This window comes from Pseudorca crassidens, chromosome 1, assembly GCF_039906515.1.
Source record: "Pseudorca crassidens isolate mPseCra1 chromosome 1, mPseCra1.hap1, whole genome shotgun sequence".
Taxonomy (NCBI): domain Eukaryota; kingdom Metazoa; phylum Chordata; class Mammalia; order Artiodactyla; family Delphinidae; genus Pseudorca; species Pseudorca crassidens.
Genome location: NC_090296.1, coordinates 38,209,844 through 38,225,302, shown reverse-complemented (window position 1 = coordinate 38,225,302; position 15,459 = coordinate 38,209,844). Strand labels below are relative to the sequence as shown.

The 15,459-nt window shown below is 37.6% G+C and overlaps 1 protein-coding gene across 1 annotated transcript in view; it reads left to right on the top strand.

The window, feature by feature from the left end:
• The window catches only part of SYNE2 (spectrin repeat containing nuclear envelope protein 2), a 307,891-nt gene that overhangs the window by 34,368 nt on the left and 258,064 nt on the right, over positions 1-15,459 (top strand). Inside the window, exon 2 of the mRNA XM_067733714.1 lies at positions 4,711-4,840. Coding sequence (XP_067589815.1) covers positions 4,762-4,840 — 79 coding nt within the window. The 5' untranslated portion in view covers positions 4,711-4,761. The remainder of the gene's footprint in view (positions 1-4,710; positions 4,841-15,459) is intronic.

Here is a 15,459-nt window from a genome sequence, read left to right as displayed (position 1 = left end):
AGTACATCTACTAGAGTAAGCACAGCAATAAATGTTAGTTGCTACTTAGTTTTTAGTTTCATGTGCTTCACTGAAATCCTTATAAGATATGTATCCCTTTCTATAGCTGTGGACCCTGCAGTTCAGAGCATTTGGGACTTGGTCAAGGCCAACAGAAAGCTCTTTTAGGGAAGTGGTTACATTTACTTAAAATGCTGTTATCATGGTTAAAGTGGGTGGTTTAGCAGTACAGTTGGGATTGGCTGGGGAGTGACACTGCTTTGTTGTGAGGTAGCAAGTGCAGCAATATCATATCCAGAGAATTGCTACGTGTTTGTGTTCCAAAAGTGTGGTGAATAGTTAGGATTGATTGTTCTGGCATTTTGTGGTGATTATTAGAAAAATAAATTGCCTAAAAGGAGATAGAAGGGTGGATCTTAAAAATCAATGGATCTGGGAATTTACACCAATTGCTTCTGGTCAAGTGATGATGAAACATAAGTAATAACAGAGTTAGGAAAAGTTAATGGGAAACAGATGGAGAAGCTTATTATGGCAAGTGTGTCACCAGCTTTCTTCTGTGAGCTTGGAGGCAGATCAGAGTTAACAACTTGTCAGTGCGATGACAAGCTCTATAACTTAACAGGCAAAAGGGAGAGCCTTTAGAATTCCTAGCTCGACCGTAAATAACCTGGTACAGCTGAAGGACAGAAGAAAGAACAGGGAATTTACGCCAGGGAAAATGGTAATATTTAAACTAGTCTGTTAAAGAACTACCTAAATGTGTTTAGCATGTCCTGCTATGGTACATACACCTTCCGATCAAATTTTGAAGGTGACATAGAAGTCCCTTTCTCCCCATTGACAGTGCTTTTTTCAGTGCTGTTAGAACAGCAGGGCTCATTAACAAACTATCTACTAATGAGAAAGTGAGACCTCTTGAGCTACCGAAAAGGCTTTAGGAGTCCTTTCTAGAAATTTCTGACAAACCCAGAGAAGTTTTCTAATATTTTATTTGTGTCAAGAGAGTATTTTTCTTATTATACAGCTATAGATATACAGTTTCCATAGCATGTGGATTGGAGAGCTGACCCTGAACTAAATACTTTATTCCCCATTTGTTGTCATTTCACCAAAATAAAAGCAAAAATGTTTTTCTTATTGCAGCAGAAATAGGCTGCTATTCATATTCAAATTCATCATTTGAAACTTTAAAAATGAATATAAGCAAAAAAATAAAAATCACTAATAATTCCACTCATTAGAAATGATCTCTATTCAAATTTCACTTTTGAGTTGTAAAAATTCTAATCATAATAATCCAAAGTATATGCCAAGATTTCTTTTAAAAGGGAAATACTCTACTCTAGTGTTTTGAGGTTTTAGAGAAACCAGACGCATATTAAGATGTATTGCATTAGCAAACCACAGTTGTATCAAAATAGCTTATGCCATTTATAAAAGCATGTGTATTAATTTACATGGATTTTAAAAACACAGTTCCACATGATTCTACTTGCTCTTCGAATCTTTAATGCCACTACATTAATTCTTTACCTAATCTTTCGTACGTGTCTGAAGATGATCTATTATTTTCATTCTGAGCCCTGATGTTACATAATTGTATGTAACTTTTATTTGAAAAGGAAAAGTAAGGTGATGAGGACCGCCTGGGAAGAAGGGCTTGTCTGTGCTGTGATTCCACCTGGGCAGGCAGCCCTCATGCTCCCCACAGGGGAGTCGGAAGGCAAATGATAGGATGGCCCTCAGGATTTTGGTTGATAGACCCTTGTGACTGACTCACTGAGCCCCTGGCCAAGCTTCATTCCTCTTTCTGCCTTCCTTGCTCATATTCTTTCTAGCTTCTCAGTTAAGATCCTGAGAAGTCTCTCAAAGCTTGTCTTCTCTACTGTGTTCCAGTTTTTCATGGGCCCTATTTAACAAGTAAATTCCTCTCTGGAGATGTCAACTGTTTCTCACCAAAAACAATTATGTTGGAAATGTCATCATACGTTGTCCTCAGTCAGATCCTCATGACCTCTGTAGCGTGTTTTGATAAATAATTGTACTAAGACAGTATTGGGATCAATAATCCAACACTTGCAATTGATTCAGTCTTCATAGCTTGGTTTTACTTTTTGTTTTAGTTTTTTGGCTGCACCACACAGCTTGCAGGATCTTAGTTCCCAGACCACGGATCAAACCTGCGCCCTTGGCAGTGAAAGCCCAGAGTCTTAACTGCTAGACCACCAGGGAATTCTCTGGTTTTACTTTTGATTTACATTTTTTAGAAGCTCTAGGAAATTCTTCAGTAAATAAAAAAATATATTTTACTGACGTCTTTGTTAATAAATTTTCACTGTTAAAAACAGAAACCTCTGAGACACATAAGTTATTTTAAGGTCTAGATTTTTTTTCCTTTTTTTTTCCAATACTACTTTTTTTCCTACAACTTTAATATAGAATATAGTGGATTCCACATGCCAGTCTAGTCCAGGAACATTTCTTGATTCTCTGGTTATCAAATTGTTGCATATTATTCTGTTTTTATTTTAAGTTCTTTCCCCTACATTTGATAACTTATATTTATTTAATATTGAATGGCAATGAGTGGCCCTCAGAGACATTCTTATTAAATTCAAGGTATTACCCAAATAATGCTTACAGGACTATTTGGAGGGAGAGGCTGTTTTATATTAAGTACACTCCTCTAATCACATCTATCTTCAGATTCAAGCGATAGGACATGCCTTCTCCTGTGTGCTTCCATAACACCTTCTACATATGTTTCTTAGAAGATTTCACTCAATATGTGTTTATCTGTCATTCTCAGAAGATTGAATTCCTTGAGAGCAGCATATAGCATATATAAATGCTTGCTGAGTAAATGAGTAAAAGAAGGAATTAATAAAATCTGGCTAAGTTTTAGCTAGCTCTAGCTGGCTCTATGAGGTACCAACCTGTATTGGCTAAGAGCATGGACTCTTGAAACCGAAACCACCTGGGTTCAAATCTTAGTTCCATCATTTATTAGCTATGTGTCCTTAGACAACGGTATATGACATTTGTGCATCTCAGTTTTGTCTTTTCAAATATGGGATAATTACGATACCTTACGTATCGTATAATTACGATGCTTAGAACAATACCTATATATAGTAAGTGCTATATAAGTGTTTGCTACTATCATTATTATCCTTTTATTTAATAGCCCTGGCATGGAATAGTGGGTGCCATTAGGAAATTAATTCTGGAATTCAGTTTTTCTCCCTGTCATCATGAAGAAGTGCTTTGCCTTCACTTTGGGTTCAGGAGCTCTCAGCATGGGAATGGGTAGTGGAGGTCTTTAGTACACCAACAACGGAGGACATTTGTACTTTTATCAATCAGCAGGCTGCCCAGGCTCATTGAACGATCAAGAAGCTTTTTATTTTGATTAGAATTGTATCAACTCTGTATAGGAACAATATTACCTCAGGCAGGCTCTGATTCATCTTACTTCAGAGGATAAAACTAATTATTAATTGATAAACATATTAATTAATAAACATAGTTTATTTGGTAGGTAAAATCTTTAACAACAGTGATCCATGGGAGAGATGATAAAGGAGTTTTGGATGATAAACAGAGTGGGAAGACAGGATTGAAAGATTTTCGAAGTCTGGCTCCAGCATTAGATGTTTAACGATTTTTGTTCTTTGCATTTTTTTAAGTGGTCTATTGGATATGACTGATTGTATCTAGCTCTTGGCCTCAGGTTTATTTACTTTTTAGTCTGTCCCCCCCCCCAACATTTTATTATGAAGAATTTCTAATATACAACAAAGTTAAAGGATTTAACAGTGAACACACATATTCAACACACAGATTCTGCCATTATTGTTTTGCTATACTTTGTTGATCACGTGTCTGTACACTCATCCATTCTTCTATCCGTCTCCTGATACATTTTATGTTTTTATGTACTTGGTTAAGTTTATTTTGCTAAGGAAGTCATCATCTGTATGGGAGAAGTCAATGATTTATTCTCAGCCCCCAGAATACAAATAGTGGCATACACATACACGAAGCAGTACTTTTAAAGAATTGCTCAGTAAGAATTACTCTTACTGGAAGGATTCCTTAAAAGTCAAAGTGGGGGTAGAGAAAGAAATGTGTAGGTGGAAAAATAAGGGCTTAGGAAAATAATTCAGTATCTTAGATAACCCATGAAAACATTCTTTTTGATATAGTTTTTTTAGTTTCACTTTGCAAACTATGCAGACCCAGTTCTTATTGTTTCCAGTAAATGGCAACAATCATGGAGCAGAAAAGGAACTAAGTTAAATGAAAAGCTTTAAAGAAAATCCTTGTATGTTGAGGCTAATAATATAATACACACAAAACCTAAGATATCAGTTCGTGTCAGCTTTACATCTTCTGGACAAATTATAAAATATAATTGCGTAGCTTTCCTTTTCACCGCTAGTATAGAATCTGCAATGCTAGCTCTTGTGGAGTTCTGCCTGCAAACTCTAAAGGGACTGAATAGGTCATAGGGCAAAATTTTGATTATGATTCAAAAAAGAAGGCGTAGTCACTTTGTTCCATGTGAACTAAGCAACACTTTCTAGAAAGCTGTGATTCTTTTGGAGGGCAGTTTCTGGTTGCTGTTGTTTCCTGGCAATGCATGTTTACTGGAAATGCAGGGCTGCAGAGTTACTAATGAGCATTTATCCCTTCTATTTTTAGTTCACTTCTTTAACTGAGATGGACATGATATAATTTCCATTGAGTCAGAGGATGGCATCTAGTCCTGTGCTTCCCACCGAAGACGAACAGGTTTCCTTGGGCATCGATGATCTCCATTTTTCATTGCAAGGTATTAAGATTGGGTGTGGTAACTGTGAGAACCTAACTCTCATCTATTCACAAATTGTATTGCTTTCTGTCTCTCTTATGGTAAAATATATACATGTATCTGTATTTTTCCAATTGTACAATCTTTCAGTATACTTCAATATCTTTACTGCTATCTCAGCTACTTAGGAAAGTAAGGGATACCTGGAAGGAACTTGGTATCTCGGTTTCTCAATCTGAGTGCATGTGTTTTATTTGCAATGAAAATTAAATAGTTAACCATAGTTTGCTTGGCATTGTTTGCACTTATTTTACATCTTTTTGAATGTACATCCTTATTTTGCCCTAATAAAAAGGAATAGTAGTAGTATTAAAAGTGAGTGAACTTTCAGTCCCATGAATTATGTGTGCCTTTATGCAAATAAGTACTCTGTATTTTTTTTTTTTGTATTTTTTTTAATGTTTCTTGGCAATATTTGTTATGTACTTTGAAAATTCCTTAGCCACTAGACTTTACACCTCTGTTGCATATCTTGGAGCTGAGTAAAGTCAGCTAGTGTAGAATAAATAAGGGTATGGCAAGTCTTTGAAAATATTTATGTCACTGTGTATTTTAAAGTAGTTGAAAGATTATTGACAGCATTATGTAACATTCTTAGAATGTTATTTAGAAGCCATAGCTTTTGAGTCACTATTTTTTTTTATCTTTAATTTATTATTAAATTAAATAGAAGAATTGAAGTATAATAGACATATAACATTATATTAGTTTCAGGTGTACAATATAACAATTCAGTATTTGTGTAGGTTGTGAAGTGATCATCACAATAAGTCTAATTAACATCTGTCACCATACATAGTTACAGAATTTCTTTTTCTTGTGATGAGGACTTTTAAGATCTACTCTCTTAGCAAGTTTCAAATATGCAGCACAACATTATTAACTATAGTCACCATGCTGTGCATTATATTTATTTGTGTCATGTATGATAAAGATCCCCGAAAGACTTTCTTTCTGATATCTCTTTTTAATTAAACATGGTTTTGAATGATTAACTTCTTGACCTTGGGGTCAATGGCTTTTAAAAATAAATATCATGTAATTTGTATAGACTCAAGAAACATATTTTGAGGGATAGTACTTGAGGTAAGAATTTAAAAAATTCTCAGTAAGTGCATTTTTATGGTGTTATATACTCGTCATAAGTAGTTTGAATCAAATTTTCATTTATCGGAAAAAACCCAATGTTCTTATTTTTCTCTCAAGTTTTGGTTGAATATGAGTAGTAATTCTTGTGCCCTAAAGTGTATCAGGAAGATAGTGCATCAATAAATGGTCGGTAAATCTAATTTCTTCCTTCCTTCCTTCCTCCCTTCCTTCCTTCCTTCCTTCCTTCCTTCCTTCCTTCCTTTCTTTCTTTTTCTTTCTTTCTTCCTTCCTTCCTCCTTTCCTTTCCTTCCCTTCCTTTCTTTATCTCTCTCCCTCCCTCCCTTCCTTTTTTCCTGAATCAATTGATCCTGATAAGTATTTATGTATGCATTTATTTGATTTTTTTCTTCCAGTTTTATTGAGATATTATTGGCATACAGCACTGTATAAGTTTCAGGTGTACAGCATAATGACTTGACTTACATACATCATGAACTGGTAATCACAATAAGTGCAGTGAACATCCATCATCTCAAATAGATACAAAACTAAAGAAACAAAAAAATTTTTTTCCATATGATGAGAACCCTTAGGATTTACTCTTGACAACTTTCATATATAAAATAGAACAGTGTTAATTATATTTATCATGCATACATTACACCCCTAGTACTTATTTATCTTGTAACAGACTGTAACTAGACCTATTATGGTGATCCTTTTGAAATGTATAGAAATATTTAAACACTGTGTTATGTAACAGGAACTAATATAGTGTTGTAGGTCAATAATACTTCAAAAACAAACAACCAACCCAACATAGAAACTCACAGAAAAAGATCAGATTTGTGGTTACCAGAGGCAGTGGTGGTGGTGGAGTTGGCTGAAAGCAGTCAAAAAGTGCAAACTTCCAGGTAAATCTAATTTCTCATGCTGGCTCTGCCACTTACCAGTTCTTTGAACTTGGATAAGAGACTTTATCTTTTTTGTCTCAGTTTCCTCATATTTAGAATGTGGGTGATGATGCCTATATTGCACCTGTGCTTTGAAGATGAACCATAATGCATGCAAAGGGCTTAGCACCATGCTTGCCTGACATAGAGGAGGAACATAGAGTAGGAGCTCAGTAAATGCATCATAATTTCTTTGTAGATATTACAGTTAAAATCTTTGTCCCAAAGGATTTCTTGTCCAGGAGCACACAGCTAGAGTAGAAGTTGCATGGTGGGTAGGAAAAAATGGTAAACCAGATGTCTGGTTTTCAGTTTTGACATTTCTGTTCAATGGCTTCCCATCACACATGGGATAAAGTCTAGACTTCTTGGTGTGGCTCACAGGCACTTCCTGTCTGCTGCTCACCTTCCTCTCTGCCCTCATCTCCCACAAGCACCCTGTGCTCCAGCCCCATGGCTCCTTGAGGGGCCATGCTCCCCTGCTTGTGTGCTTTTGTTCAGGTGGTTCCCCCTGCAGCTCTCCTGTCTCCTTTTTCCACTGGAAGAGTCCAGCTCATCTAGGCCTCCTCTATCCCTGTTCATCCCAAACTTAGCCAGACTCGGCCCTCTCCATGAGCCCCACTCTTTCTTTGGCTGAGATTCACACTGTGTCCTCTGTTCTCCCATAGTACCTATTTTAGCACTTATAATAATAGTATAGGTGTTATATTTAAAGATGTTTTCTTCCCCACTGTAGAGTTTTATGTAGCATGCTCTAGCTTACACAGTACCCTTACGTACATTACCTCATTTGATCCTTACAACCACACTGTAAGGTAGATATTTTTATCTTCAAGATACAGAGAAGGAAGCTGTGGCTCACAAAGATGGAATTACTCCCCCAGAGTCACACAGTTAGTGAGCAGCAGAGCTCAGTTTTGACCTGGAGGATAGTTTTCTTTCCACTGCACCACAGCCACTCCGACATAGTTCAAAGAACAATTTGAAAGAGGGAATTTCCCGAACAACTTTCTCTGGAAAGTGCAAATAAATCTTAGCCTTACCCTAGTTAATCCATAGCAAACTTTTATATTTTTAATTTTTAATTTTTATAGCAATCTTTCACATCCTGAATATGGATGGGCATTTTCAAGTAACATTAATCTCAGGTTCACAAGTAGCTCAAAATAATTAGCAAATTACTGATAAATGAGTGTTTTATTATAGCATGTTTTGAATTATACTAGGTTATACAATCTGCTCTACAGTAGGAGATGAGTATGGGCTGCTTGGCAATGGAAATGTGATATACATGTGCTGCCGGTGTGAATGATTTTTCCTTCATGGTCTCTTTAGAGGAATATGCTGCTGGATGCATTGCTCTATAGGGGGAGAGGTGGAAAACCAATACTATACTATAGTCAGCTTTACACTGGGCAAGGGCTGCTCACATTAGCCAAATACTCTCAACTGAGGAGTTCCCATGACTGTAGAATGAAGGCTTAACCATGAAATGAATGGATTTCCCAAAGTTAAGTTCTGTATTGTTATCAGCAGATTTGTAATGATTCTTTCGGCCTGAGTTGCTGAAAGAAAGAAAGAAAGAAAGGAGGGAGGGAGGAAAGAAGGAAATAAAGAAGGAACTTGTATGTATTTCTGAAGGTAACTTTGGTTTCATTGCACGGCTATTAGCTACGTAGACAAAAACATTGATAGACAATATTATGAACATTAGCAACTACTGAACTGCAGGCTGTTGGCAATAGTCTTAAAATCATTTGGCTTTGTACACCATGTAAGCAGACTTGTATTTCACAGAATTCACATGTGCTTAGTGATCCTTGGAGTAATATAAGTAAAGAGATTTTATGTCATATGAAAGGCTCAGGATGACCGCTCATAAGAAAGGTTTTTTCTCCTCATTTCAGAACCTTTTTTTAAAAGGAAGAAAGAGGCCTATTTAACTAATAATGCCTACTTTATTTTAGCCAAAAACTTATATAAGGTGAGGCAATTATGGCCATACCTTGACTGAGAATAATACGCTTAAGAAAAGATTAAAATGTCTGCATTGAAATGTGGTGAATCATTGTTGATATGCTATGAAAACAGGTATATTATGTGTGCAAGGCCAACAAGGCATCAGACCTAAGGAATCAGGCAGTGCTTTGCTGAAATTCATAGAGCAGGACAATAAACATCATTTATTGTTCATCATTTGTGTGATCTTTGAGAAAATGTCTTTATGAAGGGATTTGGCTCCGGACGCGCAGGCTCAGTGGCCATGGCTCACGGGCCCAGCCGCTCTGCGGCATGTGGGATCTTCCCGGACGGGGCACGAACCCGTGTCCCCTGCATTGTCAGGCGGACTCTCAACCACTGTGCCACCAGGGAGGCCCATATGAAGGGATTTTTAAAGGCACTTTTTGTAGAGAGATATTTGTGATCTCTTAGTCTAGTGAGGATAGTAATATTGAAATGGTTGGATTTTAGGGAGGAAAAACAAATGACATTTGTGAATTTGAACAATTTGAGCAGGTTAATGTAAAAACTGGAATTTATTTTAGTTTAGTGCATTTTGTACTACCATGGATGGTCCACATTTTAAATAGATTATAGATATGAAAGTTTAAGCTATTAAAATGATAAATAAATGGTTGCTTTTAAAAATTATTTGCTTTACTGAGGTTTCCATTATAGAATTTCTTTACATCTTTCCATTGGATTTCTTACCTGGCAAAATAATAGATGCTTCCTTCCCTTTTATCCTAAGAGAATAGTAAGTACATATTTTGTCTGAAATAACATCTCTGCTAAGCTCTTCAGGTGGGAAAGGTATGTTCAGAGAACATTTCTTTGAGGTATCGGGCAGATACGATTATGGAAGCAGTAAAGGGTAAAGCTGGATAATACCACAGAGTTTTCAAGTTGGAAGGGACTTTCTTTGCCATTCCATTTAATTTGAGACCAAAGGAGGAATCCCTTCAGTAGGATTTCTGAGATGAAGATCCTTGAGGGAGTTGAATTCAAGCCCAAGAAGTTTGGGGATTTTGCTTTTAGGCAGCAGGTAGCTATTGGGTCTTGGGAATGAGAGGACAGGGTCCATGGTCAGAGTTGTGCCTTAGGAGATTAGTCTGGGTTTGAGGTATAGGAAGACTTGAAAGGGGTGAGAAAGTGAATTGGAGAAACTGATTAGAAAGCTTTGCAAATATCTGCGTATTGGGTAATGTTGGCATGGATTCGAGTTATAGCAGTGAGTAGGAAAGTATGGGACCGATAAGAAACCATTAAGGTGGAAGACTCATTAGGACTCTGCAGTTATTGACTATGCAAAATAAGGTGGAGAAGCTCCAAAGTTAGAAGCTGAGCTGCTTGAGATAATAGTGGTAGCAACTATAATGTCCAAAGTATTAACTTCCTTTTTTAAAAAAATAAATTTATTTATTTTATTTTTTTTTAATTTTTGGCTGTGTTGTGTCCGTTGCTGCGCACTGGCTTTCTCTAGTTGCGGGGAGCAGGGGTTACTCTTGGTTGCAGTGCGTGGACTTCTCATTGCGGTGGCTTCTCTTGTTGTGGAGCACGGGCTCTAGGTGCGTGGGCTTCAATTGTTGTGGTGTGCGGGCTCAGTAGTTGTGGCTCGTGGGCTCTAGAGCGCAGGCTCAGTAGTTGTGGCACATGGGCTCAGCTGCTCCACGGCATGTGGGATCTTCCCAGACCAGGGCCCAAATCCGCGTCCCCCGCATTGGCAGGCGGATTCCCAACCACTGCGCCACCAGGGAAGCCCCTTAACTTCCTTTTTATTTAGTGTCTTTTCACCAAGTATTTTAATAGCATCAAATAATAAGACCATTAAATACTATTTTATATCAATATGCTTAAAATAAATTGTTGTAGATAAAAAATCCTGTTTTCAAAGAAACTGTTGAGAACTTCCTATGTCATGGAAAGCTTAATAGCACGACACAGGTAGAGGGCCCATTTGAAAGTCAAATTAATAATGAGTGAAATTGATACCTGGAATTGACATGATATTTTAAATCAACTATAGTTCAATTAAAAACAATGAGTGGGGCTTCCCTGGTTGCACAGTGGTTGAGAGTCCGCCTGCCGATGCAGGGGACACGGGTTCGTGTCCCGGTCTGAGAAGATCCCACATGCCGCGGAGCGGCTGGGCCCGTGAGCCATGGCTGCTAAGCCTGCGTGTCCGGAGCCTGTGCTCTGCAATGGGAGAGGCCACAACAGTGAGAGGCCCGCGTACTGAAAAAAAAAACCAAAAAACAATGAGTGAAATTGACTGACTAGGCTGACTCATCTTGTGATATTTTAAGTGGTAGCTATGGCAATTTTGGACACTTTATACATTTCAGATTTAAGTTTTTTCTTTTTTTTTTTTTTGATGTGCACCATTTTTAAAGTCTGTATTGAATTTGTTAGAATATTGCTTCTGTTTTATGTTTTGGTTTTTTGGCTGTGAGGCATGTGGGATCTTAGCTCCCCGACCAGGGATTGAACCTGTACACCCTGCCTTGGAAGGTGAAGTCTTAACCACTGGACTGCCAGGGAAGTCCCGATTTAAGTTGTTTCATAATTTTATGTACCAGGAGCACATTATTTTGTTTTCAAAAATGAGGTAGGCCAATGGTAGCTCATTAGAGCAACAGCATCCGAATAGAGAATGTTATCATCAATTAGACAAAGGACTAGGAAGGAGTGTGTATTCTGTTACCTTTGCCACCACACGTGGAGTTAACTTTCATGCAGTCCTGCCAAAATGCTGGTGAACGGTTAACCGTCTGCACGAACCTGTATAAAACCATGTCCAGCCAAGTTACGGTGTTGTTTCAAACAATGCTCATATGTTTTATTTAGTGCTGTTATCTTCTATCCATCTGAAGGGAGGCTTTCAATGTATGTATTCCTTTTAATAACATTAGAAAATATTTGTGTTCGTTGGGTTAGATTACAAGAATAATTATGTGATGTAATGTTGAATTTTATTCACTTGTTCAGTAAATACTGGATGGCAACCATAGGTAGGGTGTTAAGGATGCAAAGATGAATAGATTGAGCACCTGCAAGAGGCATGTAGTCCAGCTGTGCTTTTGCCTGTTGACATCATGTGAAAGTGACATCAACAAGTAAGACAAGTAAGAACTTCCCAGGAGTTTGTTTTCCTGCTGAACCCTCTGTCATTATTCCTTATCCTGGAGTTTCCTTTCATCTTTGGACATCTCTTGCTCTAATAAGCCATCTGAGTTCCTCTAAGTATGTTAGGTGCCCTGCATAGGAAATCTTGTATCTTTATTGCCAATGAAATTTCTGACGTGTTTTAGGCTTTCAGTAAAAAACCGTGTAATGAAAAACTGAGTGGCCATTCCACTATAAAGATATATATTAGGAGTTTGGGATTAACATAGACACACTAGTATATATAAAATAGATAATCAACAGGAACCGTGAAGCACAGGGAACTCAATCTTCTGTAATAACCTATATGAGAAAAGAAGCTGAAAAAGATGGATATGTGTATATGTATAACTGAATCACTTTGCTGTACACCTGAAACTAACACAATATTGTAAATTAACTATATTCCAATATAAAGTAAAAATTAAATTTAAATTAAAAAAAAGAAAAAAATATATAAAGTATCCTGAATTAGAAAAATTTTCAGTGTTCAGGGAAATCAGACAGGATGGAAACAAAGATTTCTTTAGACACGAGGCAGTGAGGTATGTATATGGTGTTTAGGGGCTCAGTAGTGTTTTAGAATCATGTTTCTGAGAGAAATTCTGTTCTACCTTATGACAGTGAGTGAATGAAACTGTGAAGACTGAGAAAGAGGAGTGGATTTAATAAAATGCTTCTGGGTAGGATTTCTGCCCTTTTGCACCTAGGTCCCCAATGTGGGATTTTGATGGAAATGATGAATGAAGAGTAAGAAATATGCAGACAGTATTTTTGCTTCTTTAACCAAGGCAGACTGCTTTGTTATTATGAATAAAAGCAATATCTCTGGGTTTCTTTGTTTTTTTGCCAATTAGGTGATTATTACACCCGGAGAAAATAATCAAGTTATAGTCCTTCACCAGCTATCAGTGCTGTACTGTCCCAACAAAAAAGCTTCCAGAAAGTTCCTGATATCATAATAGCTGATACTGTCTTCTGCTGTGTTTTTTTGGAGGATTATTTGCCTTCATATTGTAAAGCTTCATAATCTTAAAAATATTCCAATTAAATGAAAAACAAAATAGCTCTGGAAGCAGTGAATGATGTTTTTCAGGGAAAGGTTTTTTCTTTTTCTTTTTTTTTTTTTTCTTTTTAGGTTGTATATACGGTTTCGTCTTCTGGGAACTTTGGTTCTGTTTTTGCCAGGAGTTTGGGGATAAGCTTACTTTATTCTGGGTCAGTTACATTTTGAAAAGTAGGGCAAGATAAATCCAGGGTCATTTAGAGTCCTGTTAAAGTAGGTTAACAAAGATCTCATTCATTCCTTATAGAAATCAGAATCCTTTTTAATTAGCCCCATGGGCGATACAAGATTTTCTGAGCATTTGTTGTGTATGCATGTGTGTGGGGAGGGGGTGTAATTATTCAGAGCTTGAAGTAGTATATTAGGAAAAATAAAACTCAAAATAATTTCCCTTTGGAAATGGGAAAATTTGAAGTAAATATAAGAGATTAATTTATAACCATCTGGTGGGTTTAGTGTGTGATTTTATACTCTAAAAATCAGAGGTCATTCTAAATGTGCCTCTTCAAGAGATTACTTCCCTCATCTGGTTTCAGCATTGGTGATTATAATTTCTCCAAATGGCTCCATTTTTCTAAAACGTTCAGCAGGGAAATTTGGTAAAAGGTAACTGTATTTGTTGTTCTCAATATGTATGAGAGCTGAAGTTTACTAATAACCACCGGGTATTTTTAGAGTCATTTAAAAATGATAGATAAAAAGCTGTGAATGATTTATTAGAGAAATGGAATGTTTGACATTATCATGTGTGTATATCTTAGATATATGTATATCTTAGAAAGATAATGTGTGTATCTTTGCAGGAGAGATATGAGATTCTGGGTGAATAATCTCTCCTGGTCATTGATAGTCTATGAGGCAACATGTGTTGAATGAGCACTGGAAGAAAGTGGGAGAAGAGCAGCCACACACACTTGCTCTCTGCCTCTGGGGTGGAGCAGCATGCACGGGTCACGCCTTTGTCTTTTCAGCCTTTACTACAAAGGGTACTACCAATTACACGGGTAGCGAAATGTTACAAGATCAAGGGCACCTGGCTCAAATACAGAACACCAACAGCCCTTCTCAAATTTGAGTAACATGTAGGATCTTTCCAAAACGTGGGCGTTGTTGGCCTCGTCTTCAGTTAAGAAGGATATTCAGAGTGCAGACTAGTTCTGCTGTATGTGTCTGTCTGCCTCAGTCTGAGTGTTTACTCAGCAGAACTTCCAGGGTGGTTTGATGTCTTCAAAACAAAATGTTTCAAAAGTACAGTTGAATTCACACTTAACCACTTTATCGCGTAATTACGGTTTTTATGAATACAGGTAAATCTGTTCATTGATATATTCATGCAGCATGTGTTCCCTGAAACCCCACCTTGTATCAAGCACTATTTTTTTTTTTTTATCAAGCACTATTTTGGGTTGAGAGGTTATTGAGGTGAAAAACTCCAGTAAGCTTCATGTGCCCCACGAGGCTTGCATTTCAGTTACAGAGACAAACAATAAATCATTAAGAAAAATAGCAAATATCAAAAACAGATTTATGCAAAAATGGATTTATGCTTGGGCATCTTCTTTAGATCAGGTGTCAGAGAAGGAGGAGGAGATACTTAAGGAGCAATTGAATAACACAAAGGAGCTGCTGTGCAAAGAGCTAGGGAGGAGCATTCCAGTATGAGACAATGGCTCAAGGAAGAACTCAACAAGAGAAACAAACATGGTGAATTCATGGAGCAAAGGGAGCCTGGTGTGGCTGGATTGTGGTGGATGAGGGGCAGGGTGATTGGAGAGCAAGGCAGAGCTGGGTTAGGCAGGGATTCATCAGCTCTAAGCTAAGGTGTGTGGATGGGAAACCTTTGGAAAGTTTTAATCAAGGGAGTAACATGATCTGATTTACATTTTCCACTCTGGCTGCTGCGTGGAGAGGGGATTATCTGGGAGCAGGAGGGGAAGCAGGAAAGCCAGTTAGGATGCTTTTGTTGTAGCCCTGGTGAGATATCATAGTATTTTGGACCCAGGGTGGTAGCAATGGGATGAAGAACCACGGATTTCTTTTCAAAGGATGTTTGTGAACATTGGGATGATTGGGTGATTAATAAGAGAAATTAAGGATAATTTCTAAATTTTTGCCTTGAGCAATTGGTTATGGAATTTATTGTGATAAAGATTGGCAGATAGGGCTTCCCTGGTGGCGCAGTGGTTGAGAGTCCGCCTGCCGATGCAGGGGACATGGGTTCGTGCTCCGGTCTGGGAAGATCCCACATGCCGTGGAGCGGCTGGGCCCGTGAGCCATGGCCGCTGAGCCTGCGCATCCGGAGCCTG